At 47.9% G+C, this 25,179-nt stretch overlaps 1 protein-coding gene and 1 pseudogene across 1 annotated transcript; one reads left to right on the forward strand and one right to left on the reverse strand.

Moving 5' to 3' along the window:
* Positions 1-2,087: 2,087 nt before the first annotated feature.
* Positions 2,088-3,976, forward strand: LOC147962568 (uncharacterized). The gene has a single exon (XM_087534233.1). The coding sequence runs from the start codon at positions 2,240-2,242 to the stop codon at positions 3,974-3,976; it is 1,737 nt and encodes a 578-aa protein (XP_087390359.1). The 5' UTR covers positions 2,088-2,239.
* A 20,739-nt stretch (positions 3,977-24,715) lies between these two features.
* On the reverse strand, positions 24,716-24,854 carry LOC125541910 (small nucleolar RNA Z247; annotated as a pseudogene).
* Positions 24,855-25,179: the final 325 nt, after the last annotated feature.

Consider the following 25,179-nt stretch of genomic DNA (forward strand, 5'->3'; position numbering starts at 1 on the left):
ACAAACTTGTAAAATCCGCCAACCACTCTGGCGGCCTGTGGCGGGAAGGATAATTCTGGTGTCTCGGCTTCCGCTAGTACGTACATAAGTAGGGTTTTAGTCCTCACAAGGGTGGCGTTTGGATTGATGGCATCGCTCCTTCTTTGAGTCGGTCTTTCGGTCTCCGATCCTCCTCAAATTCATCCATTGGGATGGATTAGATGAAGCCCCGGCGTAGGTTCCTGTCAGCTCCTTGGGGCGGCATGGTTAAGGTTTCTCGTCGTGCGTATGCAATAGCAATATTTGGTGTCAGGTTCTTCAGATCAATTCAATGATTCAATGACGTAGACTGCGGCTCCGAAAGCGGTGGTCCTCAGGGGCACGTTCACGTAGACTTCTCGGCTGTCATCGACGAGGCCAGGCAGCTTCGGTATGGCAGCGGCAATAACGGCGCGTCGGCGGCTCGTACTAGCGGCAGCAATGATCCTTTGGTGGTTCATGGACCTCGATGTAATTTTTATTATGTTTGAGGTTCTTCATACTTCTAGTGAATTTTTATAATAATTCTGATACTTTTTGGAAGAAGAAAACTTATAAATTAAGTATGCACGATCTGCTAGATAGTTAATATCCTTGATTGATTCTTCTCCCTTAATTACCTCTGTCCAGTAGCGTGCTTGCTTGTGAGTGTTGTAGCAAGCGTCACCGTTAACGAGGGCGGATCCAGCGGACTTGCGATGCAACTTCCTGCTAGATGCCGTCCATCCTCAATTCAGTATTATCTAGTGCAAAGCAACGGTAAAGATAGAACCAAAACTCGATCTTATCTTTTTGTCACGAACCTCACTCCACCACTGTCCATCACATGTACTGATGCTACTTTGTACTCCCTCCGTTCGGAATTACTTGTCGCAGAAATGGATGTATCTAGACGTATTTTAGTTCTAGATACATCCATTTCCGAGATAAGTAATTCCGAACGGAGGGAGTACATGTCTAACGCATGCGTGCACCTTGATTGGAGTTTTGTTGTTTCTTTTTTGTTTTGCTACCTTGTACCTTCATGTTCATGTCTAACGCAGGGAGCATCTTTTATCATACGCACACATTGTCGATCCCATCTTAAAGCTCATCTGTTCCTGCATGGCACAGCTTCTCAAATGGTAGAAAGGTCTTGTAACTCCTTTTTTTTATCTTTCTAATAACATGGCAGATCACAGTCTAAATAGTTTGGGACATTGTATTGGTCTTTACAGTCTAATGGTAGAAAAGTATTGCATAATTAGCAAGTAAAGAATAACCAACACATCTATTCAATTATCAATAAACACCCAAAGGAAAGTGCTGCCTTCCCCCCGCTCCCCCGCTCCCCTGCGCCGCTGGCCACTCCGGCCGCGGCGGCCACAAATCCGGCATCAATGGCCGCCGTCCCATCCCGTCCCTCCTCAGCTGACTCGCAGCATGGAAGCCCCCCCTCTCCTCGCGGTTCCTCGTCTTCGGGCGGTCCGTCGAGGGCTTCAGCCTCGCCATCAACACTGGCCACAACCATCGTAGGTTCAGATCTAGCTTCTACGCCGCGTTTCCTGGAGAGAGGTGGCCCGTCCCAGCCGGGGCAGCTGCTTGGCCCAACGGATCTGGGCGCGTCCCCTGCTTTTGGGCACGGACGCCTTAAATCCATGGTGGTCGCCCCATCCCCCGCTGTCGACATTTCCTCTTCGGGCGAAGACCATGGACAGACGGAGGTCAGATCCAGGAAGGGAAAGCGCGCTGGCCTCGGACCTGCGGTTCATACGCATCATCGCAGGGAGCGCCGCTCGGACCGCCAGCAGGGTTTCAATGCACCCACCGGCCGCGACGCCTTCTTAAGCAAGTTCAAGGGAAAGTGTTTCCGGTGCCTCAGCAAGCTGCACCGCCGCAAGGACTGCAGAGATCCGCTCCGCTGCGTCCTCTGCAAGCGCCAAGGCCATTTCGCCCGCGAGTGTTCACACAACCCGAGGAACGGGGGTCCAGGAGGGGCCGCCCGTGATCGGCTGATCCCGGCTCCTTCCAGAGCTCCGGTGCACGCGCGCCTTCACTTCCCATCGCCGGGCACCTCTGCTTCCCCGGCCATGGACCGCTTCCTCCGCTGCGACCACTCACAGCGGCCGCGCGTCAGCAACAAGGTGGTGGTCGCCTCACCCGCGCTCGAACGCGAGGAGCTCGTCCTGCGCCTGCACGCAGTCACCCTCACCGCTGCCGAGGGGATCCAGCCACCAATCCCATGGCGGTGGGCAAGGCCATCGAGGCGCAGCTGGGCACGCCCCCTTTCCAGCTGCGTGTCACCTCCCACCACCCGGAGGCCTTCCTGGTGCACTTCGACATCCCGGTACACCGCGACGCCGCCGTGAGACGCGGCGTGCTGCGGGTGGACGGCGCCAAGTTCTTCATCCGCGCCTGGCACGAGGACGACCACGCCGCCTTCATGAAGCTGACCCTGCACGTGCGCATCATCGTCGAGAATCTCCCAATGCAATTCTGGTCGCTCGTGGGTGCGGAGGAGGCGTTCGGCGATTTCGGCCGCATCGAGCGCCTCGACAGCAGGATGCTGGAGCGGGGCCACACGAAGACCTTCGCATGCTGGCTCTGGACCTGGGATGTCGCGCACATTCCAACAAAGCGAGCACTCTGGGTCCTCAAGAGGGGAGCGGGCCGCGTCGACGAGATCCTCGGCTACTCCCCGCCGGGCGTACGCCGCTATGATCTGCTGCTGCACGTGGATCGTGTTGAAGACTGGACCCCGCTCTCGCCGCGCTCTTCGCACTCGGGGCAGAGCGGGATCCCCTCCTCCGACGACGACGACAACCGCCCCTACCCGCGTGTTGTCGAGCCGGGATCTTGGATGGGAGGTGTCGAAGATGGCCAGGTGCTGTCTCGTCGCCCCGAAGGTTGGCTGGCCACTGCTGCTTGCCGGGCGGCCCCTCAGGCACACCGGCGCGACCACGATGAGGATGGCTCCGGTGACCAGCAACGCTCGTGGCGTGATGCGTTCCTGGGCACCTCATGCCACGCCAAGGGCAAGTCCACTGATGTCGTCGAGGCGACGCCACGGCGGCGCAGCCGGACTCCGGCAGGCAGGAGGCACGGCGATCAGGTGCGGAGACGCGCGAAGAGCAAGACGGCGACCGAGGTGCCATCGCTTCGGGCCACCCCACCACTCCCTCTCCTCCAGACGACGGTGGCCCCGCGCTCGGAAGCCCAGGAGATAGACCCCATGGCCGCCTTCTTCTCCTTCCCTGGTGGCCGCGCGCTCTTCCCCCCGCCGCGCACGAACGTCATGCAGCTAGAGATCGAGAACGCCATGCTCGATGCCCTCAACTCCCCGCTGGCCTTTGAAGATGGTGGACGCTTGCCCCCGCATGCTCGCACACGCTCTGGTGTGATGGAAGAATTCCACGAAGACGACGACATCCTCCCGTGCATCGCCGACCTTTCTGCCCCGCTCTCCAGCCCCTCCATCTGCTCGCCGGCGGCGGCCGCGGTGGGGTTCCATGTCGACGCGATCACCCACAAGGTCGATAGTCTGCAGATTGGAAGGGCGCAGGACAACGGCCCTCCCAATGATACGGACGGCAAAAGTAGTGAAGGCGCACTAGAGCTCTTTGCCCCGGTGCCCCAGGCCGTGCTGCCCAGCCCCCCGGCGCGGCCATGGCCTTCGGCTCCTCCCAAGCTGCGGGCCACCTCGGTACCTTCGCGCCGCAGTGCTCGGCAGGAAGCGGCGGCCTGTGATGTTCCGGTTGCGCAGAGAGCGGCGATGCACCTCATCCAGGAGCTCGGCGGGCTCGGACCTAAGGACAAGATGACGCCCAAGGCTGCTGCTGATCTTCTCAAGCGTTTCCAGGAGCCTCTCTCCAACAACGACATCGCCGCCATTGCCAGGCTCACTGGCCTGGATTGTGAGGCCCGGAAGATAGCTGCGGGCATGGCCGGAGCAAGCGGCGAGGATGCATTAGTGTTGTGATCATGTTAGTCCTCCTTAGTAGCCTTCATCGACGGCTAGTCTTAAACCAGCTTGAGTTAGGTTTTAACCCAATGTGTCGTGTCCTCTGTAAGGTAGAGGTAGTTTGGCGGCACCGGAGTTTGGGGTCTATTGGTGGCCGGCGTCGTCCCTAGCAGGATTGTAAGGCTTGTGTGTTCGTGTTTATTTTCAGTAGCTATGTCAGTCGACGAAGAGAAATCTCGTGTCTCCATGATTGATACAAACTTCAGAATCATCTCCGGGAACGTGCGGGGCCTAAACTCCCCTGTAAAGCGCTCGGCCGTCTGCGAGGTAGCACATGCAAACAGGATTTCAATCCTAAACTTGCAGGAAACTAAGATCGAATCATGGTCCACACAATTAGAAGTAGAAGTAGGGGGTCCTTCCCTTCAGGGCTGTGTTGTTTTGCCAGCAACAGGAACTCGAGGCGGGGCAGCAATTTTTTGGGATAAACAAGTAGTCGACATAGTTTCACACATGATCGCTAGCTTCTCCATCACGGTTAAGTTTCAAATCATCGGCAACAGCGAGTTCTTTTGGATGACAACCGTCTACGGGCCGACAGAGGATGACCAGAAAGAAAACTTCTTTTCTGAACTTGCAAGCGCGGCTCCTCCCCCATCTGATCCGTGGATGCTTAATGGTGACTTCAACATGATTTATCAAGCCAGGGACAAAAGCAACGGCCTGATCAACAGAAGGACGATGGGCCGTTTTCGCCGTGCGATCGACTACGCAGGGGTCAGAGAAATAAAGTGCAGAAACAGGCATTTCACCTGGAGTAATGAACGAGAAGCACCTACTCTTGCAGCATTGACAAAGTTTTTTGCAATTTCGCATGGGAAAACCTGTTCCCCGACGTGTTGCTTACGGCGGCCTCTACATCCTTCTCCAATCACTGTCCCCTCCTGCTAGCCAACGGTGCGCCGCCAGTTAGGGAAGCTAGGTTCAGGTTTGAAATTTTTTTGACCACAATTCCTGCACTTCCATGATACAGTGCAGCATGACTGGGATCGACCTGTGAATCATGACTGCCCATTCATTTGCATCGATAGGAAATTGCAGAGGGTGGGGGCTGACCTGAAAATCTGAAGTAGATCGCTCTTTGGAGGCGCCAAGATGCAGTTCCACATTGCAAATACAGTGATTCTGCAATTGGACTTGGCACAGGAGGCCAGGCACCTGACGGAGCAGGAGCGCCTGTTGCGTAAGCAGCTTAAACTCAAGGTGATTGGGCTGGCCGCCATCGAGAGGGCCAGAAAGCGGCAAGCTTCCAGGATCATGTGGCTCAAAGCTGGCGATGCAAACTCAAAATTTTTCCGTGCAAAAATCAGAGCAAGAAGGAGGAAGAACTACATTCACTCGATCAGGGTGGGCAACGCTGACATTACTGAACATAAGGAGAAGGCCATGACCACGCGCGATCACTTTACAGAAGCTTTGGGAAGGAGCCGGCAGCGCAACTGCACCATAAACTGGGACGAACTGCACCTACAGGTAGTCGACATGACAGGGCTAGATCTACCATTCTCCGAGCATGAGGTGTGGACAGCAATACATGCCTCTCCGGCTGAAAAAGCACCTGGACCGGACGGCTTCACCGGGCGTTTCTTCAGGACCTGTTGGAGCATCATCAAGCATGATATTATGGCAGTTTTTCACAAATTCTATAACCCAGCAGGAGCAAACTTCGATGATCTAAACTGCGCGTTCATAGCTCTACTGCCAAAGAAGGACGGAGCAACAGAGATGGGCCACTTCAGGCCTATCAGCCTCATACACTCCGTCACGAAACTGATAGCTAAGGTTCTATCTACGAGGCTAGCCCCAAAGCTAAAGGATCTCATCTCCCCGGCGCAAACCGCTTTCCAAAAGGGAAAGTGCATCCATGATAGCTATCAGTATGTCCAGGGCTGTGTTAGAGCGCTTCATAGAGACAAAAAATCGGCCCTTCTCTTCAAACTGGATATAGCCAAGGCCTTCGATTCAGTTTCCTGGGAGTACTTGATGGAACTGCTGCAGAGAATGGGTTTTAGCTCTCGTTGGAGGGATTGGATCGCCATGTTGCTTTCTTCGGCCTCCTCCTCCATCCTGATGAACGGCGAGCCAGGAGAGAAGTTCTGGCACCGCCAAGGGTTGCGTCAGGGAGACCCTTTCTCCCCGCTTCTCTTCATCATCGCCATTGGCCCACTTCATCGCCTGCTAGCAGCAGCTACAGAGAGGGGGACGCTGGCCCGGTTGCCGGGCCGGGGTACGAGTATGAGGATCTGTCTGTACGCAGATGATGCGGTAATTTTCGCCAACCCATCCAAGACCGAGGTCGATATGCTGCTCCATCTGCTCACAAAATTTGGAGAAGCAACGGGGCTGCATCTCAATCAAAGAAATCATCAGTGGCAGCCATAAGATGCGATGACATCAATTTGTCGGAAGTGCTACAGGGTTTTGGCGGCTCCCTGACTGGGTTCCCACTGACCTACCTTGGCTTGCCGATCTCGACGGCCAGGCTGAGGCTGAGCCACTTCCAGTTCTTGACAGACAGGATTAAGGCGCGTCTGGCGGGTTGGAAAGGAAGGCTGCTCAACCTAGCTGGTAGGAGGGTTCTGGTACGCAGCGTCCTCTCTGCGCTACCAACTTTCGCCATGATCGTGCTAAAAGTGCCAAAGAAGATCATCCGTGAGATCGACAAGGCTCGAAGGCGATTCTTATGGAGCCAGGAGGACGAGCTCACCGGGGGTAAGTGCAAGGTGGCCTGGTCGAAAGTCTGCTCCCCGGTGAGCCAAGGAGGGTTGGGCATCCTAGAGTTAAACAAGTTCAGCACTGCCCTTCGCCTCAGATGGCAGTGGCTAGCATGGGAGCAACCAGCAAGGCCGTGGGTGCAACTACAGCCCCCGGCGTCGGAGAAGGATCGAAAGATTTTCAGTTTGGCAACAAAAGTTCAGATCGGAAATGGCCGCAAAGCAAGCTTCTGGAACGACAGTTGGTTAGGCGATTCCCCGTTGGCAATCACATACCCATTAGTCTACAATCACGCCCGCAGAAAAAGTAGAAGTGTTGAAGCATCCCTCCGGAACGACCGATGGATCAAAGATCTGCAACATGGAGACATCATGGCCATTGCACCGGAGTTTCTGTCCATGTGGCGAATGCTACAGACTGAAAACGCAGTGCTGCGCCCTGACGAGGACGATCGCATACAATGGCGACACACCAACAATGGCAGCTACTCTGCAAATTCAGCATACACTGCACAGTTTCAATCTTCGGGTCAGTCCGGATTCAACCATCTAATCTGGAAAGTGTGGGCTCCAAACAAGCACAAGATATTCATGTGGCTGCTTCTCCAAGACAGACTTTGGTGCAATGATCGGCTGCAGAGGAGGGGTTGGCCGAACAGCTACTTCTGCCAACTGTGCCTTCGCAATCTTGAAACATCTACACATTTGTTTTGGGATTGCCGTTTCGGGAAGCACACGGCGAGGCGATCGGGATGCTCCTCTCTATCTCCTTTGACCAGGGACCTAACATCCTCCTCACAGGCTTGCCAGCAGATAATCAACCGGACCGCACCACAGAACAGAAGAGCAATCAGATCAATGATCGTTATGATCTTGTGGGAGCTATGGAATGAGAGAAATGACTGCACCTTCAAGGGGCCGACACCAAGTAATCAACGGATCGATGCAAAGATCAGTAATAACTTAGAACAATGGAGATTAGCAGGAGCAAAGAAGCTAGAGACCCCGTTCGGGGAAATGCTGGGAGAAGTCTGATTATGTATTTTCAGTTTCGGGATGATGATCACTTGACCATCTCCCGCTCATTTTACTCCTTTTGATCGTTCTGATCACCCTTGTACTCTCCTCCCTGCTAAACCAATGAAGCCAGCAACGCTGGATCTTTCAAAAAAAAAACACCCAAACTTGCGAAAGGTACAACTATGTTCGCAAAATCCTTATAATGAAAACTGTCACCACATTTGGTTTCAATTTTCCTTTGGACAAATCAAATAATATATTCTCAAGATTTAAATTCATAAAATCCTAGCCCGCGCATCAGGCGAGCCGCTTTGCTAGTTGACTAATAGGAAATATGTGTGTGGATTTACAGTGCACCGGAACCTTGATTTGTAGTTACATTTTTGTTAGAAGCTGATCTAGCGCCAAAATTTGGATATGCTCATCTGTGCTAGACAGTAAGTAGGAAATGGAACCATCACTACTACAATTTCCTTCAGTCGATGCGTACCATCCACTTACTCTGTTCTTCTTTCTTAAAAATAAAATCATGATTTTGTTTTCATATCTAGCAAGCTTCATCCATGTCCACATTGATTTTCGCCCGCCCTCCTTGCCCGGAGTGCCTGCTTTTATATACTACGTCTCGGCTCGTACTTCAGTTCTAAATCTGGATTAGTTTAATAAAGTGGTAACTAGAAAACATCACCATCGCATGCATGGACAAAAGGCAAAAGCGACAAGAAATTGAAAAGAAATGGTGCAACACACGAGACGTGGCTGGACACGAATCTTTTGTAATTAGCAAATTATCTAGTTAATGGATCAGGACAAGCGCAAGTTGTGCCTCAGTGCACTCATCGCAAGAAAATGGTCAGAGAAGTAGCAGACTAATATGCACAATCAGCAAACTAAAAGCAAATAGGTATGCACAATCAGCCTAATAGCTTGGTTCCTTGTGACTGTTGCAGCAAGTGCTACCCTTAACAAGGATGGATTGAGCGGACTTGCAGCACAACTTCCTGCTGGATGCCTCCCATGCCTCCTTAGTTCAATATTGCCTAGTGCAAAGCAAGTTTTCACGCATGCCTCCCATGCGTCCTTAACAAGGTAGGACTATATCTACCTAAACAAGTTTTCACGCATGAATAGCTATGAGTAACAAAAAGTTCACTGCAAAATATCCTGAAAATAAAATCGGACTTAGTATTTTAACATGATATGGCAGGTAGAAGATGGTGTACTACCTATATAAATAAACTGAATTAATTTCAGTACAATATTACTAAATAAATATGCCAACCTTGCATACCGTTAGAAAACTAACCTATGTCTACACGAAAACAATAGGAACTACTAAATTTCTGTTTACATAAAAAACTAAGCAACATGATAAAAAAAAAGTCAGCAAACAAAATACAAATATAATTTTAAGAATGTTGTCGATCATAATACTATAGTTTGTATGGCATGCATAATTAGCAAGTAAAGAATAACCAACACATCTATTCAATTATCAATAAACACCCAAACTTGCCAAAGATACAACTATGTTCGCAAAATCCTTATATTGAAAACTGTCACCACATTTGGTTTCAATTTTTCTTTGGACAAATCAAATAATATATTCTCAACATTTAAATTCATAAAATCCTAGCCCGCGCATCGAGCGAGCCGCTTTGCTAGTTGACTAAATAGGTAATATGTGTGTAGGTTTACAATGCACCGGAACCTTGATTTGTAGTTACATTGTTGTTAGAAGCTGATCTAGTGCCAAAATTTGGTTATGCTCATCTGTGCTAGACAGGAAGTAGGAAATGGAACAATCACTACTACAATTTCCTTCGATTCGATGCATATCACCCACTTACTCTCTTCTTCTTTCTTAAAAAAAATAAAATAACGATTTTTTTTCATATCTAGCAAGCTTCATACATATTCACATTGATTGTCGCCCGCCCTCCTCGACCGAAGTGCCTGCTTTTGTATACTACGTCTCGGCTCGTACTTCAGTTCTAGATCTGGATTAGTTTAATAAAGTGGTACTAGAAAACATCACCATCGCATGCATGGACAAAAGGCAAAAGCGACAAGAAATTGAAAAGAAACGGTGCAACACTTGAGATGTGGCTAAACACGAATCTTTTGTAATTAGTAAATTATCTAGTTAATGGAACAGGACAAGTGCAAGTTGTGCCTCAGTGCACTCGTCACAAGGAAATTGCCTGAGAAGTAGCAGGCCAGTATGTACAATCAACAAACAAAAAAACAAGTAGGTATGCACGATCATCTAGATTAATTAATTGCGTTGATTGATGCTTCTTTCTTAATTTCTCCTGCCTAGTAGTAGCTTGGTTGCTTGTGACCGTTGCAGCAAGTGCTACCATTAACGAGGACGGATTGTGCGTACTTGCTGCGCAACTTTCTGCTGGATGCCTCCCATGCATCCTTGGTTCAATATTGCCTGGTGCAAAGCAACGGTAAGATAGGATCAAACACAGGTCATGTCCTCTTGTCACGAACCTCACCCCACCACCCTCACCGTCCATCACATGTATCGATGCTATGGTGGTCCAGTGCAGCGCATGTATTGATGTTATAGTTTCCATTTTTGTCTAACGTGGAGAGCATCTTCTTGCAGAATTCATGTTCGTGGATCTCATCTTCAAGCTCATGCATGGGTTGGCTCTCAAATGGCACAAAGGATATGCACTTGGACTTTCTTTATCTTTCTAACGTAACATATTCACTGCCTAGGTTGTGGTGCACCTCCTAACATGAGTAATTAGAAAATTATCTAGTTAATGGAGGAGGAAAAGGGCACTCATCGCAAGAAAATTATCTGAGAAGTAGCAGGCCAGTATGCACAATCAACAAACTAAGACTAGTCATTGTGGAGAGTACATATATGAAGTGTTGCATGACACCACATATATGTTACTCCCCACTATAGAGGTAGTAACATAGACTACTAACATATGCATGTTATTAGTCCAAAATATTCAGCACTTTGGCTAGTCTAACTAGCTAAGTTACTCAATTTAGCTCTCTCCTCATTAACTCATTGCCACATTGGAAAATTTGTTGAGTTGGACCCAATGTTATTCTTGAAGTTACTCCCACTGTAGTCAGTCTATAGCAAGTAGGTATATAAAATCAGCTAGATTAATTAATCTCTTTGATTGATGCTTAATTAATCCTGCCTAGTACTACTAGCTTAGTTGCTTGTGACTGTTGCAGGAAGTGCTACTGTGAACGAGGAAAAATTCAGCGGACTTAAAACACAACTTGCTACTGGATGCGTCCCATGCATCCTCGGTTCAATATTGCCTAGAGCAAAGCAACGGTAAGATAGGATCAAACTCAGGTCATGTCATTTTGTCACGAACCTCACACCACCACCCTCACCGTCCGTGGCATGTATCGATGCTATGGTGGTCCAGTGAAGCACATGTATTGATGTTATAGTTTCCAATTTTGTTTTCCTACCTCATACTCTCATCTTCAAGCTCGTGCATGGGTTGGCTCTCAAATGACACAAAGGATATGCACTTGGAGTTTCTTTATCTGTATAACATAACAGATTCACTATCTCTACTCCTAATGGAGCAGTTGGTAGTCTCGCTTCCAGGTTTTTTTTCGTCCCACATTCCCTGGTTCTTTTTCGTCCTCCCTCCCACCTCCCAATTTCCCCGCAGTAACGATCCCACCTCCCAGTTTCGCCGGTTTTTTTTGTCGGTTTTTTCGTTTGGTTTATTTTCGTCTCATCTCTCACCACCCCTTCCACCTTAATTTTTTCTTCTTCCCACTTAAAACCGAATCACGTCCGATCCTCCTTCCATTTATTCGTGCTTGCTTTGGCAGGTATCGATTCAATTCAATCATGTAAATATTTTGGCAAGTTCTGCTTCAATAAATCGAGAGCAATCAGCGTAGCCGGATTCGGTAATTGGTAATTGAAATCGTAGGCAAGAGATCTCCTCGTCCATCAGTGCGAACTTCCTTTTTTTTTGACAATATGAGTCCCACCTTCCTAGCGCCAAAGTGTAATATATGGAAACAAACTCAACGAATTATAACAGTAATTAACCCGATTATTACATACCAAACATTAGGTACGTCATTAACTCGCTTCCTTCCATTCCCTTCGTCCCTCAATCCCACGCTTGTGGTGCTGTAGTGGCGGAGTCGCCGATGGCGACGAGGACAGCCCGTGGCAGCCCCCATCCTACTCCCTCACTTCCTCAAAATTCCTCGACCCCTACCGTCTTGATCCCGTTCACGCTCTGATCCGAAGGCCGATGCAGCTCTGGCCGATTGACAATGCAGGTTTGGGATCGTTCCTTTCAGCGCGCACTCTTGGAAGAATCGGCAGCGTGCCATGCAGATCGAACCCGGCCGAGATCACGGGATGCTTGCACAGGGCTCGCCGAGATTGCTATTCGGAACTTTTTAGTGAACAAAATGAAGACTGGGACAGGATCTGCACTTGTGCTAATATAAAATATACTCCCTCCATTCCGATTTACTCGTCGTGGTTTTAGTTCAAATACGAATAAATCAGAACGGAGGGAGTACTTGTGTAGTTGCAGGTTTTGTTTTAAAAATCCAATTGTTGTTTATCTTTTGTCGCTGAAAAATGATTACTAATTATGACATTGATTTTATTTCTTCTGGATGTTGTATATTCTTGGATTGAAGGGAGTCCCTGACAAGGTGAAAGATCAGGTTACATCTGCATGTCGTTCTATACTTGTTTACCTGATTACTTGATGCATAATTTCACATGGGTACACTAAAACTATTTAGCCTGGTTTAGATGATGCAATCAGGCGAAGAATGACGAGGGGCTTGTACAAATTTCTTGGGAGAAGACAACCCAAATTTTGGCATTGGTCGTAATCTGGTAGTTCTTCAGGTGAGTGACACATTCATTTGGAGAAGCACTAGCTGGAATCAGACACCTATTTTTTTAATTTTTGCTGCTTATTATAAGTTAATGTGGCCCCGTTGCAACGCACAGGCGTTCTTCTAGTCTAAATAGTTTAGGACATTGGCATGGTCTTTAAAGTAATTCCTCGGCGATATATTTATTTTAGACACACACACCAGGTATTTCCAAATAAAGAACAATTTTTTTAATGGAGGTTGGAACCATTGTCATTTGCATCATTTTTATTAAAGTTGATGCAAGGCAATGAAGCTAAAGTCATAAAGAGGTAGAGTATGAAAGACAACTATGGAAGAACCATTAAAATTATGAAATTAAGACCAACAGCAAAGTCTACTTCAATATGGGCATGCCTCCATGCCGACATCGTCATGTCCGGCCGAAGACAACAAGGACAAAGACTGTCATCTTAGTTGTCAAGCCAACCAATCAAGGCAAGCACGACGCAAGTTCAGCACTGTTAAGCCCAACCAATGAAGGTCACAACAAGAGTTTTCACTCAGTACTTGAAACAACGCTCCAACACAATCTCGATGGTGGATCTTCTGATAGTTGCACTAGCTATCCCTCCACGCTAGTTCGAAAAGGCGCTACCATATAGGTGACACACAATCCCACCGTAGACCACCCCCACGGGATTCGGAGGGGCTGCCCATGACGTGGCGCAGATTTGGTACAGTTGTGTGAACCAACATGTAGAGTCTACCATGACCCCAAGGCTGCTACCTTGGCATCGTCCTAGTAAATGGACTTGCAGGAGAACAAACCCCTAGTGCTACGCCGAAGCACATGTTCCACTAACATGAGAGGACTAATTCAACTATCGTCACCTTGGATGCTGCCCTAGCTTCCAACCCACTCGGTTAACGATCGACAAGTGTTGCGAGTGGGGCGTGGAGATTGCCGCCAACAATAAAAACAATTATACAATATATTTCATGAGGAACTTAGAAATATCATTTCGTATTGTCTATTTTGGCGATTAGTTTATAAGAATTGTGAGCCTTAAAAATGTTTGATGGACAAGTTCTTAAACTGCCTATATTAGGTGGAGTATAGGCAATCGATTTCTCATCATGGGACAACCATCTTCTATGCCGATCGATTTATAAGTATCTATGAGGCATGGGTTTCACCTTTTGATTCCAGTGGTTTTTCTATTCATATGTTTTAAACAATTGAATCATTATATAGTAAAAGTATGCAAATAACCTTTTCGTAAAAGTATTCAAATGATTTTACAAAGTTTTATATTACTATGGAGGCTTTTTATATTCCTAGTATTGCATCAAGAAATAGAAATATCAATGAAAAACACAATTATTTTCCACTAAATCATTTATAGGAGTACACGATTGAATGACAAATCAGAGCCCCGTTCCTCACGCCATGGCCGGTGCGGCACCTCGACCTGTGGTTCCGCTTCCCGTTCGTCATCGATCTGCGGTTGCGCTCGCGTGCAGATGAGACAACCAACGGTGGGTCCCAGCAATTTCCTTCCATCGAGTCAATGCAGGTCACTCTGTTAATCTGTTCTGAGAAATGCTGCACCTTTTCTCCCGTGCTTAGTTGCTTTCACATGGACTGTTGTCCTCCTCGCGTTCCTGATTCATTTGTATACTGCCTTGGCTCGTGCTTCAGTTTTAGATCTAGCTAGCTTAGTACTAGTACTACAAACTTTACTACAGTAATTATGAGTTAACTGAAGAGGATGACAAGAGCAGGAGTACGGTGAACTTCGTCTTTGCAAACAAGACTAGTGGAAAATGGCATAGTCTAAAATTTCAAAATTCCGCACCTTTTTGTCCCAGACGTGCTTACGTGCTTTCACATGGATGTCCTCGAGTTCCTGGTTCATTTCTTGTAGTACTGGCCCGGCTCTTGCTTCAATTTCAGATCTTGCTGTGTTACCAGTACGAAACTTCACTAATTACTACAGTAGTTAAGTGAAGATGATCAACAGCGTAAGAGGAGATGACCCAACTGAAGATGATCCTGTAATTTCCATCAAGTCAATGCAGGTCACTTTGTTCTTCTTCCTTCAAAATTCTGCATCTTTCTGTCCCATGCTTACCCACTACCTTTCACATGGATCGTCGACCCCGTCATGTTGGTTTTTGAACTTGCAAAACCAAATCCACCGAAGCAACCTGTACGTGCAAGCTAGCAAGCAAGCTAGCTAGCAGGTTAATTGATGAACAGTGCTTTAGCACATGCACGTATCGCGGTATACTTCCGTACGTGCACCTGGCTTGGGAAGCTAGCTCTCCAGCGATCGGATCGATTCAATCTACGACGGCAACTCGTAACTCAGCGAACAGAAAAAACTGATCGGGATATTGCCAAAGGCTCGTATCGAGCCTTGCTCTTTTCTCTTTATTGCTTTGATCTTTTTCGATGTGATTACAGGGCTGGGGTGGACGCATATATATATGCTGAATATGGCCTAGTGTCTAACCGACTAGATGTAGTATTCCTAATCCTACTTGACTTAGAATACTAATCATACTAGGACTCATGTACGTGCCGTGCAAAGTTAGATCGTGCTTAACTCTAACATTCACCCCCTTAAGCACGACATCCTCTTTGCGACCTGGATCCCAAACACGACTGCTGCTACTTAAAGACGTCATCGGCATTGCTTTCGCCGATCCTTGCAGCATTTCAGGGACCGTCTTTAGTTTCATTGGCTTGTCCATTGCTTGACGCCAGCGCTCCTCGCTGGTCCTGTTTTCAACCTTCACCTGTACTTTGGTGCTTGGTTGAGTGTCTTTTGCATCCTCGAAGAGGCATCTTTTGAACCTGTGCGAGACCAAACTTCGGTCTAACATTGAGTTCCAAGCTCTTGGCGCTTGCTTCAGCCCGTAATGTGCCTTCTTGAGCTTGTAAACTTTCTCTTCTTCGTCTTTCTTCTCGTAGCTAAGGGTTTGTTCCACGTACACTTTTTCTGTGAGGTCACCGTTGAGGAAAGCAGATTTCACATCCATATGATGAACCTTCCAATCCTCTTGCGCTGCCAAAGGTAGGAGCATTCTCACCGTCTCGACTCGAGCAACCGGTGCAAACACCTCCGCATAGTCAACTCCTTGACGTTGTACGTAACCCTTTGCGACGACTCTTACCTTGTACTTCACAATGGCACCCTTCGTGTCCTTCTTCAACTTGTAAACCCACTTCAAACCTATGGCCTTTTGGTTCGGAGGTCGGGTTACCAAAGTCCACGTGCCATTGCTCTCGATCGCCTTCATCTCCTCATCCATGGTGTGCATCCAACTTGAACTTTTGCTCGCCTCTACGAAGTTTGCTGGCTCCTCAACTCCGAGTAAACACAAATCGGAGTACTCGAGTGTAACTGGCTTTGCGTTCTTGTAGACTTTCTTGAGGGGCTTGTAGCGACGAGGCCCGGAAGAATCCGTTGTGGCTTGCGAAGGAGGCGACACAAATTGTGTCGGCGTCACACTTGAGGAAGACGGTTGAGTCTCGGGCGTGGTAGATGCCGGATCGTTGGCATCCTCGTCGTCGGCGTAGTCGTCATGATCGTGACCATCATATTGATTGTCATCATCACTATGCGCCTCGTTGTCGATGTCCTTGCTGAGATCTCTACCCGTGTCTTGCGCGTCGTTGTCGCTATCACCTTGCGACCCATGCGCGTCGTCATCGGTGTCGGCACCATGATGATCACTATCATTGTGGTCACCTTGGCTGTGCGTCTTGCCAACCACCTGGACGTCCTCCCCTGCATCATCGTCAGTAGGAAATTCAACTGTGAATATGTTACTGTTTGGAGCATCGTCTGCTGCTGTGCTCCAATTCCACGCTTGGTTTTCTTCAAACACGACGTCGCGTGAAATCCTTAGATGCTTGGTTCGTGGATCGTAGAAGCAGTATGCCTTGGTGCCGGAACTCCTCTCGTATCCGATGAACACCATCTTGGTGCTTCGATCAGCAAGCTTTGAGAGATGCGGCTCCGCCGTCTTCACATGCGCCACGCACCCGAACGTCCGTAGATGAGACACATTCGGCTTACGTCCGTAAATTGCTTCATACGGAGTCTTGCCGATTACCGCCTTCGTTGGAGCCCGATTGAGAAGATAGACCGCCGTCGAGACAGCTTCTCCCCAAAAAGTCCCCGGCAAGTTCTTTCTCTTGAGTAAACTTCTCGCCATGTCAACGACGGTTCGATTGCGCCTTTCAACCACACCGTTTTGCTGTGGCGTATAAGGTGCCATGAGGAACCTTTTTATGCCAATCTTCTCACAGTAGTCGTTGAACTCGTTTAACGTAAACTCTCCGCCGCAATCTGTCCGTAGAGCGCGAACCTTCAGCTTGTGTTCCATCTCCGTTGCAGCCTTCAGCTTCTTGAACGCTTCAAACGCCTCATCTTTAGATCGTAGGAGAACGACCCACATATATCTCGAGTAGTCATCTACCACTAGGAAGAAATACTTCTTTCCTCCATGAGTTGCTGGGGTGATAGGGCCACATAGATCACCATGGAGCAGCTCGAGTGCATCCCTTGCACGATAGGTAGACTGAGCAGGGAATGGCCTGCAGTGCTGTTTTCCAACCAAGCACCCATCACATACCCGATCAATATGGTCGATAAACGGCATCCCAGATACCATCTCCATCTTCGACATCTTCTTCAAGGCGTAGAAGTTAACGTGTCCAAATCTAACATGCCATAACCACGAACCATCATCACTCTTGGCGAGCCAACACTCCGGTTGAGCTTGATCAAGGTTGAGGATATAGAGCCTGTTCCGCGTGCGATTCACACGCGCTAGCACGTTTCGGAGGTTGTCGAAGATCGTCATCACTCCGTTCTCGATATCCACCTTGCATCCATTCTCGTCAAGTTTCCCGACAGAGATGATGTTGTTGCGAAGCCGTGGGATGTAGTACACTCCGGTGAGTACGCGATGTTCTCCTGTGAGACCCTCAAAGAGGACAGAACCTTGCCCGCAAATCTCCACATTAGAACCATCACCGAACTTGACCGAGCCTTGAACATCATATTCCAGCTCGAGGAACTTCTCCTTGCACCCCGTTATGTGGTTACTGGCACCCGTGTCTAGATACCATGACACGTTTTGGCTTCCGGATAACTTTGGTGTTACTTTTTTCTCATGAAGTAGCACCTTCCGGTTTGGTTTCACAACCACCGTTTGGACGAGATCACAAACTTTGACCATCAGAAGACCTGGACGTTCGTCTTCCTGCTTCGCCAAATTTACCTTGATCTCACGCCTGTTAGGCTCCGGACAATCCTTTGCAAAGTGACCCATCTCGTTGCAGTTATAGCACTTGACCTCGGACATATCCAAGTTCCGTGGCTTCCGCTCTTTAGATCGGTCCGCCTTACCACGACCTTGTGGCTTGCCTTTTCCTTTGCCTTCTTCGGTTTGTCCGCCGCGCTTCGCGTTGCTTGAGCCTTCGCCAACGTTGCGCCTTCCTTTGCTACTTGGGGACTCCCAATCTGCGCGTGAGTACATGAGTTGGTCATCACCTCCTCCTTTGCCTTTCCGACAACCACGAGCATTCTCTTCCCATGTCCGCAAGCGTCCGATTGCCTCTGTTATGGTCATGTCGTCGATGTCGTAAAGCTGCTCGAGCGTGCCGATGATGTACGTGAATTTATCAGTCACCGAACTGAAAAACTTCTCCACAATCTCGGTCTCCTCGAGCTTCGCACCAAGCGCGCGGATTTCTCCCACCAAAGTAGTCAGACGCATGGCATAGTCGTTCACCAGTTCAATTTCCTCCATCTGCAACTTGTGAAATTGGCGCTTCAGCACATGCCCGAGCCTTCGTGACGCGATCTTCTCCGATCCTCATCTCTTTGAGTGCGTTCCACGCCTCTCTTGCTGTCTCGAACTCCGCCAATGTCATCAGCACGGAATCTGGCACAGACTGGGCTATGGCACCTTCGTCGCACTCCTCGTCGACGTCGTCGTTCGTGATGGCCTCCCACACTCGGAGGGTTCGGAGAATAATCTTCATCTTCACCGCCCACACGCCGTAGTTGGCGTCGGTGAGCATCCGGTACTGGATGGGGATATTGCGATGCGCCTGCACGTTGGCTCCGCCCGTTCCGCCACCACTGGTTGCTGACTTGCCGCCCTTCTTCACCTTGTCGCCGTTCTTGTTCGCCTTGGAACCGCCGTCGCCGGACTTGTTCGCCTTGGAACCGCCGTTGCCGGACTTGACGGACTCAGCGTCGCTATCCGTCATCGTAGATCGTCGAGGCTCTGATACCAATTGTTGGTTTTTAAACTTGCAAAACCAAATCCACCGAAGCAACCTGTACGTGCAAGCTAGCAAGCAAGCTAGCTAGCAGGTTAATTGATGAACAGTGCTTTAGCACATGCACGTATCGCCGTATACTTCCGTACGTGCACCTGGCTTGGGAAGCTAGCTCTCCAGCGATCGGATCGATTCAATCTACGACGGCAACTCGTAACTCAGCGAACAGAAAAAACTGATTGGGATATTGCCAAAGGCTCGTATCGAGCCTTGCTCTTTTCTCTTTATTGCTTTGATCTTTTTCGATGTGATTACAGGGCTGGGGTGGACGCATATATATATGCTGAATATGGCCTAGTGTCTAACCGACTAGATGTAGTATTCCTAATCCTACTTGACTTAGAATACTAATCATACTAGGACTCATGTACGTGCCGTGCAAAGTTAGATCGTGCTTAACTCTAACACGTCAGAGTTTTATACTGGCCTGGCTCGTGCTTCATTTTCAGATCTACCTAGCTTACTGGCACAAAACTTTACTTGTTACTATCAGTTAACTGGAGAGGTTCACACGCTCTGTGTGTGCAGGTCTGTGCTATAAAGGGGTCTATCCATCAACCCATCAGGGACACACAACCGAACAGCTAGCCCAGCTTGTTCACACAACCTCTCATACGATGGATGGTGGTGTAATCTCCGGAATCCGGATAGGATCTAACCCACCTTAGGCTGGACAAATTTATTATTGCTGCCAAATGATGTTTATTTTTGGTTGCATTGAACTTGTTGGCTGTGTTTATCATGCTATGCTGAGGCCAGACATTTCTTTGATATGGTTGTATCATCTTGATATATCAATTCAATAAAACGTCCTTTATCGAAAGAATGAAAAAAAAAGTCCAATGAGCCTCCCCAAACCTCCCCCCTTTATTCATGACCTCGAATGCCTGGTTTCTATATTGGCTCTCGGTTCTTGTTTCGGTTTCAGATCTAGATTAGTTTTGTAAAATACTAATCGCATGCATGGACAAAAGGCAAAAGCGACAAGAAATTGAAAAGAAATGATGCTACACTCTAGACACGGCTGAACACGAACTATGTGTAATTAGCAAATTATCTAGTTAATGGAAGAGGACAAGCACAAGTTGTGTCTCGGTGCACTCATCACAAGAAAATGGTCTAAGCAATGCCAAGCCATTATGCACAAGAGGGCAAACTAAAAAAATGTATGCACGATCAGCTCGACTAATTAATCTCCTTGATTGATGTGTTTCCTTTAATTACACCTGGCTATTCTACTCAAATTTTTTTTTTACACCTGGCTAGTACTAGCTTCCTTGCTTGTGACTGTTGCAGCAAGTGGTACCGTTAACGAGGACGGATTGAGTGGACTTGCAGCGCAACTTCCTGCTAGATACCTACCATGCATCCTCGGTTCAATATTTCCCTACTAGTGCAAAGCACGGTAAGATAGGATCAAACTCAGATCATGTCCTTTTGTCATGAGCCTCACACCACCACCACCACCACCGTCCATCGCATCGATCGATGCTATGGTGGTCCAGTTCAGCACATGCGTGCACCTTGATTCGAGTTTTCTAGTTTCTTTTTTGTTTTCCTGCCTAGTACTTTTATCTTTATGTCTAACAGAGGGAGTATTTTTTTTCAATATACGGGCATGCATCGTAGGTCTCATCTTCAAGCTTATGCATGGGATGGCTTTCCTATGAGGAAGCGTTAAACCCTTTGTCTCGGGCCGCAGTGTATATATATGGCCAATGCCTTGATGTATACGTTTGAGAGTTTGATCGTGATCCTCTTGAGAGGTTACAGCAGATAAGAGGGAGAAGAAGAGATAGACAGGGAGTTAAACCACTTTCCTATCCCTATACAACTTATATTCTAACACTCCCCCTCAATCTAAACCCTATTTGCCAAGGTTGAGATTGTACTTGAAATCATCTAACCTCCTCATCGTAAGAGGCTTTGTGAATCCATCAGCAATTTGATCACCTTTTGGAATGAACCTTATATCAAGTAGTTTGCGCGTCACTCTTTCTCTGACAAAGTGAAAGTCAACTTCAATATGTTTTGTCCGTGCATGAAAAACAGGATTGGCTGAAAGATAGGTTGCACCAATGTTATCACACCATAATCTTGCAGCCTGTGGAACTTTAATTCCAAGTTCATGTAACAATGTCTGAATCCACATTACTTCAGCTGTTGCATTAGCCAAAGCTTTATACTCAGCCTCAGTGCTTGATCTTGAGACTGTTGCCTGTTTTCTTGCACTCCATGACACAAGGTTTGTTCCCAGAAATACAGCAAAACCACCAGTTGACCTTCTATCATCAGCACACCCTGCCCAATCTGCATCCGAGTAAGCTGACACAAGCATAGATAAAGACTTGACAATCTGAAGACCAAGTCCCTCTGTAAACTTGAGATACCTCAAAATTCTTTTGACTGCTGTCCAATGAGAAGTAGTAGGAGCATGCAAGTATTGACATACTTTGTTAACAGAATATGAAATATCAGGACGTGTAAGAGTCAAGTACTGTAATGCACCTACAATGCTTCTATAATTTGTTGCATCATCTGAACCAAGTGCTTCTCCACTTTCAACAGTAAGCTTTTCTGAAGTAGAGATAGGTGTACTGACTGGCTTACACTTTTCCATACCTACCCTTCTGAGAATATCAGTGGTATATTTTTGCTGTGTAAGAAGTATGCCATCCTTTACCTTCTTGACCTCAATTCCAAGAAAGTAATGTATATCTCCTAAGTCTTTAAGAGCAAATTCCAGCTTTAAATCCTTAAACAGACAGGTTGTGGCATCTGGGCTTGAACTTGCAACAATTATATCATCAACATAGACAAGAACAAATATAGTAATATTGTTCTTATGATAAAAGAATAACGAGGTATCTGCCTTTGACGCTGTAAACCCAAGTTTTTGTAACTGTGTACTTAGCCTTGAGTACCAGGCTCTTGGGGCCTGTTTTAACCCATACAATGCTTTGTCCAACTTACAGACATAATGTGGTGTATTTTTGTTTTCATATCCTGGTGGCTGCCGCATGAACACTTCTTCCTCAAGAACACCATGAAGAAACGCGTTCTGAACGTCTAGCTGTCGTAGACTCCAACCTCTGGAAATAGCAATAGACAACACAAGTCGAATAGTAGCTGATTTAATAACAGGGCTAAAGGTATCCTCATAATCTATGCCAAACCTTTGTTTAAACCCTTTTGCAACTAGTCTAGCTTTGTATCTGTCTATGCTTCCATCAGCCTTTTTCTTAATTTTGTATACCCATTTGCAATCAATCACATTGGCATCTCTCTTTGGTGGAACTAACCGCCAGGTTTTGTTTTGAATGAGTGCATCATATTCAACATCCATAGCCTTCTTCCAATCCTTGTGTGCAAGAGCATCATGCAAATTTGTTGGTTCATTGATACTTGTGAGAAAAGCACACTTAAGTTTATCATACCTGATTGTACCATCTGAATACTTCTTTTCCTTGACAATACCTGACCGAGACCGTGTATGACGGAGGGGAACCGGTGTTGCTGCAGGTCTGGCCGCAGAAGATCCCGAAAATTCTGGTTCTGCAGCAGAGGTGTCGTCCACAGAAAATCCGGCCGGATCCTCATCAGCAGGCGGCGGCGCGCTCTCCCCCTCGCCAGCAGCGGGATTCGTGGCACGGGGCGAATCGCTCCCATGCAGATTGGTGGGGTCGGCGTCTGAGGAGCTGTCGGCCACCCGATCGGTTGCCGCGGGCTCCACGCCTGGGGAGCGGTCGTCCACCCGGTCGGTTTCCGCGGGAGACGCGAGGCGATCCTCCTGGGATCCCGCGTCCGTCAGTCTGCGGCGCAAATCCGCCTCGGATCGCGCGGCCGCCTCGGATCGCGCAGCTGCAGGTGAATCAGCCTGGGATCCCGCGCCAGATCCTGTCTTGGCTGTATCTGAACACATAAAATAACGCCCTGTTGCTGCATAATCAATACCAGATTCAAAAATTTTCATGGAATTTTCCACATGGTCAGTTCTAATTAATTCACCCCCATGATTAGAAGAAGACAGAGGATCAGAAAGAAGGGAGATTTCAGCACGCAAAAGAGCTCCGGCATTAGGATGAAGTTTAGCAAATGGAAACAATGTTTCATCAAAAATAACATCACGAGAAATATAGATACGGCCTGATGAGATTTCTAGACATTTGTATCCTTTGTGAAGATTACTATAGCCAAGAAACACACATTGTGTGGACCTGAACTCAAGTTTATGACGATTGTAGGGACGCAAATTTGGGTAGCAGGCACACCCAAAATTTTTGAGAGAACTATAGTCAGGTTTTTGATGAAACAAACGTTCCAAAGGAGTGGTGTTGCCAATGACTCGACTAGGCAGACGATTAATGAGATAAGTAGCCGTGATAAAAGCCTCATCCCAATATTTGAGTGGCATTGATGCATGAGCTAAAAGAGACAAACCAACTTCCACAGTATGACGATGTTTTCGTTCAGCTGAACCGTTCTGTTGATGGGCATGGGGGCAAGAAACATGATGAATAATGCCAATGCTACGAAAGAAAGAGTTGGGTTTCTCATACTCTCCTCCCCAGTCACTTTGGACTGCAAGAATTTTTCGATCAAATTGTCTTTCAACAAGTTTTTGGAACTCTTGAAAAACAGAAAAGACTTCGGATTTGAATTTAAGCAAATATATCCACGTGAATTTGCTATAATCATCAATAAAACTGACATAGTATTTCTTTCTACCAAAAGAATCTCTTGCATGACCCCATACATCACTGAAAATAAGCTCTAAAGGAGCATGAGACACACTATTTGACAATGGATAAGGAAGTTGGTGACTCTTTGCACATTGACAAGCTTCACAAACCGACTTACTTTCCGAACTACGTGACAATGAAAGATTGCCTTTATTGACTAATTGCTTGACTATATTTAAAGAAGGATGCCCTAATCTTTGGTGCCACTTGGCTAAGGAGGGCTTGATAGCAGAATGAACTTGATGATGACGCTTTCGATCAAAGACTCTTGATGTGATGGGGTATAATCCTCCAATGCATCTACCGTGATGGATGAGCTCCCTCGTTGCCCGATCCTTTATGAAAAAATAGGTAGGATGAGTTTCAAAGAAAACATTATTGTCGGAGGCTAAGCGAGACATGGAAGCTAGATTTTTATCGGCTTGTGGAACATGAAGGACATCTTTAAGGACAAGATCACGTTTGAGACTAGGGGAATTAATAGAAGATTGACCAATGTGAAGAATGTCCATACCTCCACCGCTTGCGGTGTGAATCTGATCATTGCCGTGATATCTCTCTCGGAGAGCAAGCTTCTCTAGCTCGTTTGTGACATGATCAGTAGCTCCAGAATCAGCGTACCATACCGTGTTACCATCAGCTCCGCCATGCTCCCGTATGGCTGCAGCAGCGTGTCGTGCATCGGGCACGAAGTCCTCATCATACCGGTGCCAGCAGTCAATGACTTCATGGCCCGATTTCTTGCATAGCTGACATCTAGGGCGACGACCGTTGTTGTTGTAGCCACCGTTGTCGCCGTTGTTGTAGCCGCCGCCGCGATCACCGCCGCCGGAGTGAGCCTGGCCCTGGTTACCACCGCGCCCGCCGCCGTTGCTGTTCCCGCGTCCACGCCCTTGCTGTCCACGCCCACGGCCACATCCGCGGGAGGCAGCATTGACAGAAGATTGGCGCAAGTTTCCTCCTTGAAGCATGCTGAGGTGGGCGTCAAAGCTCAGGAGCTGACTATACAGCTCCTGAACCGTAACAGGTTCGACCCGCGCAGCCAGAGCCGAGATCACGGGGTTGTAGTCGATGTCAAGGCCGGCTATGACGTGGGAGATGATCTCGGCATCTCCGAGCGGTGCACCGGCGCAGGCAACTTCATCTGTAAGGGTTTTAATTTTCCCAAGATATTCTGCCATGGTTAGATTATCTTTCTGCAGATTGGTGAGCGCCATCCTCGTGTTGATCTTCTGGGCTTGTGTTTGCGCAGCGAACATGGCATGGATGGAGTTCCACACCTCGGCCGGCGTCTGGAGCATGGCAACTTGGGCAAGGACCTCTCGAGACAGAGGCCCCATGAGATACCCTTGGAGCTGTTGCTGCTGCGCAAACTAGATCGACCTGGCGACGTTGAAGACCTACTCTTCCTTCTCATCGTTGGTGACGGTGGTGGTGGCAGGGGGC

This window comes from Triticum urartu, chromosome 7A (assembly GCF_056163025.1).
Source record: "Triticum urartu cultivar PI428250 chromosome 7A, HENAU_Tu73, whole genome shotgun sequence".
Lineage (NCBI taxonomy): Eukaryota > Viridiplantae > Streptophyta > Magnoliopsida > Poales > Poaceae > Triticum > Triticum urartu.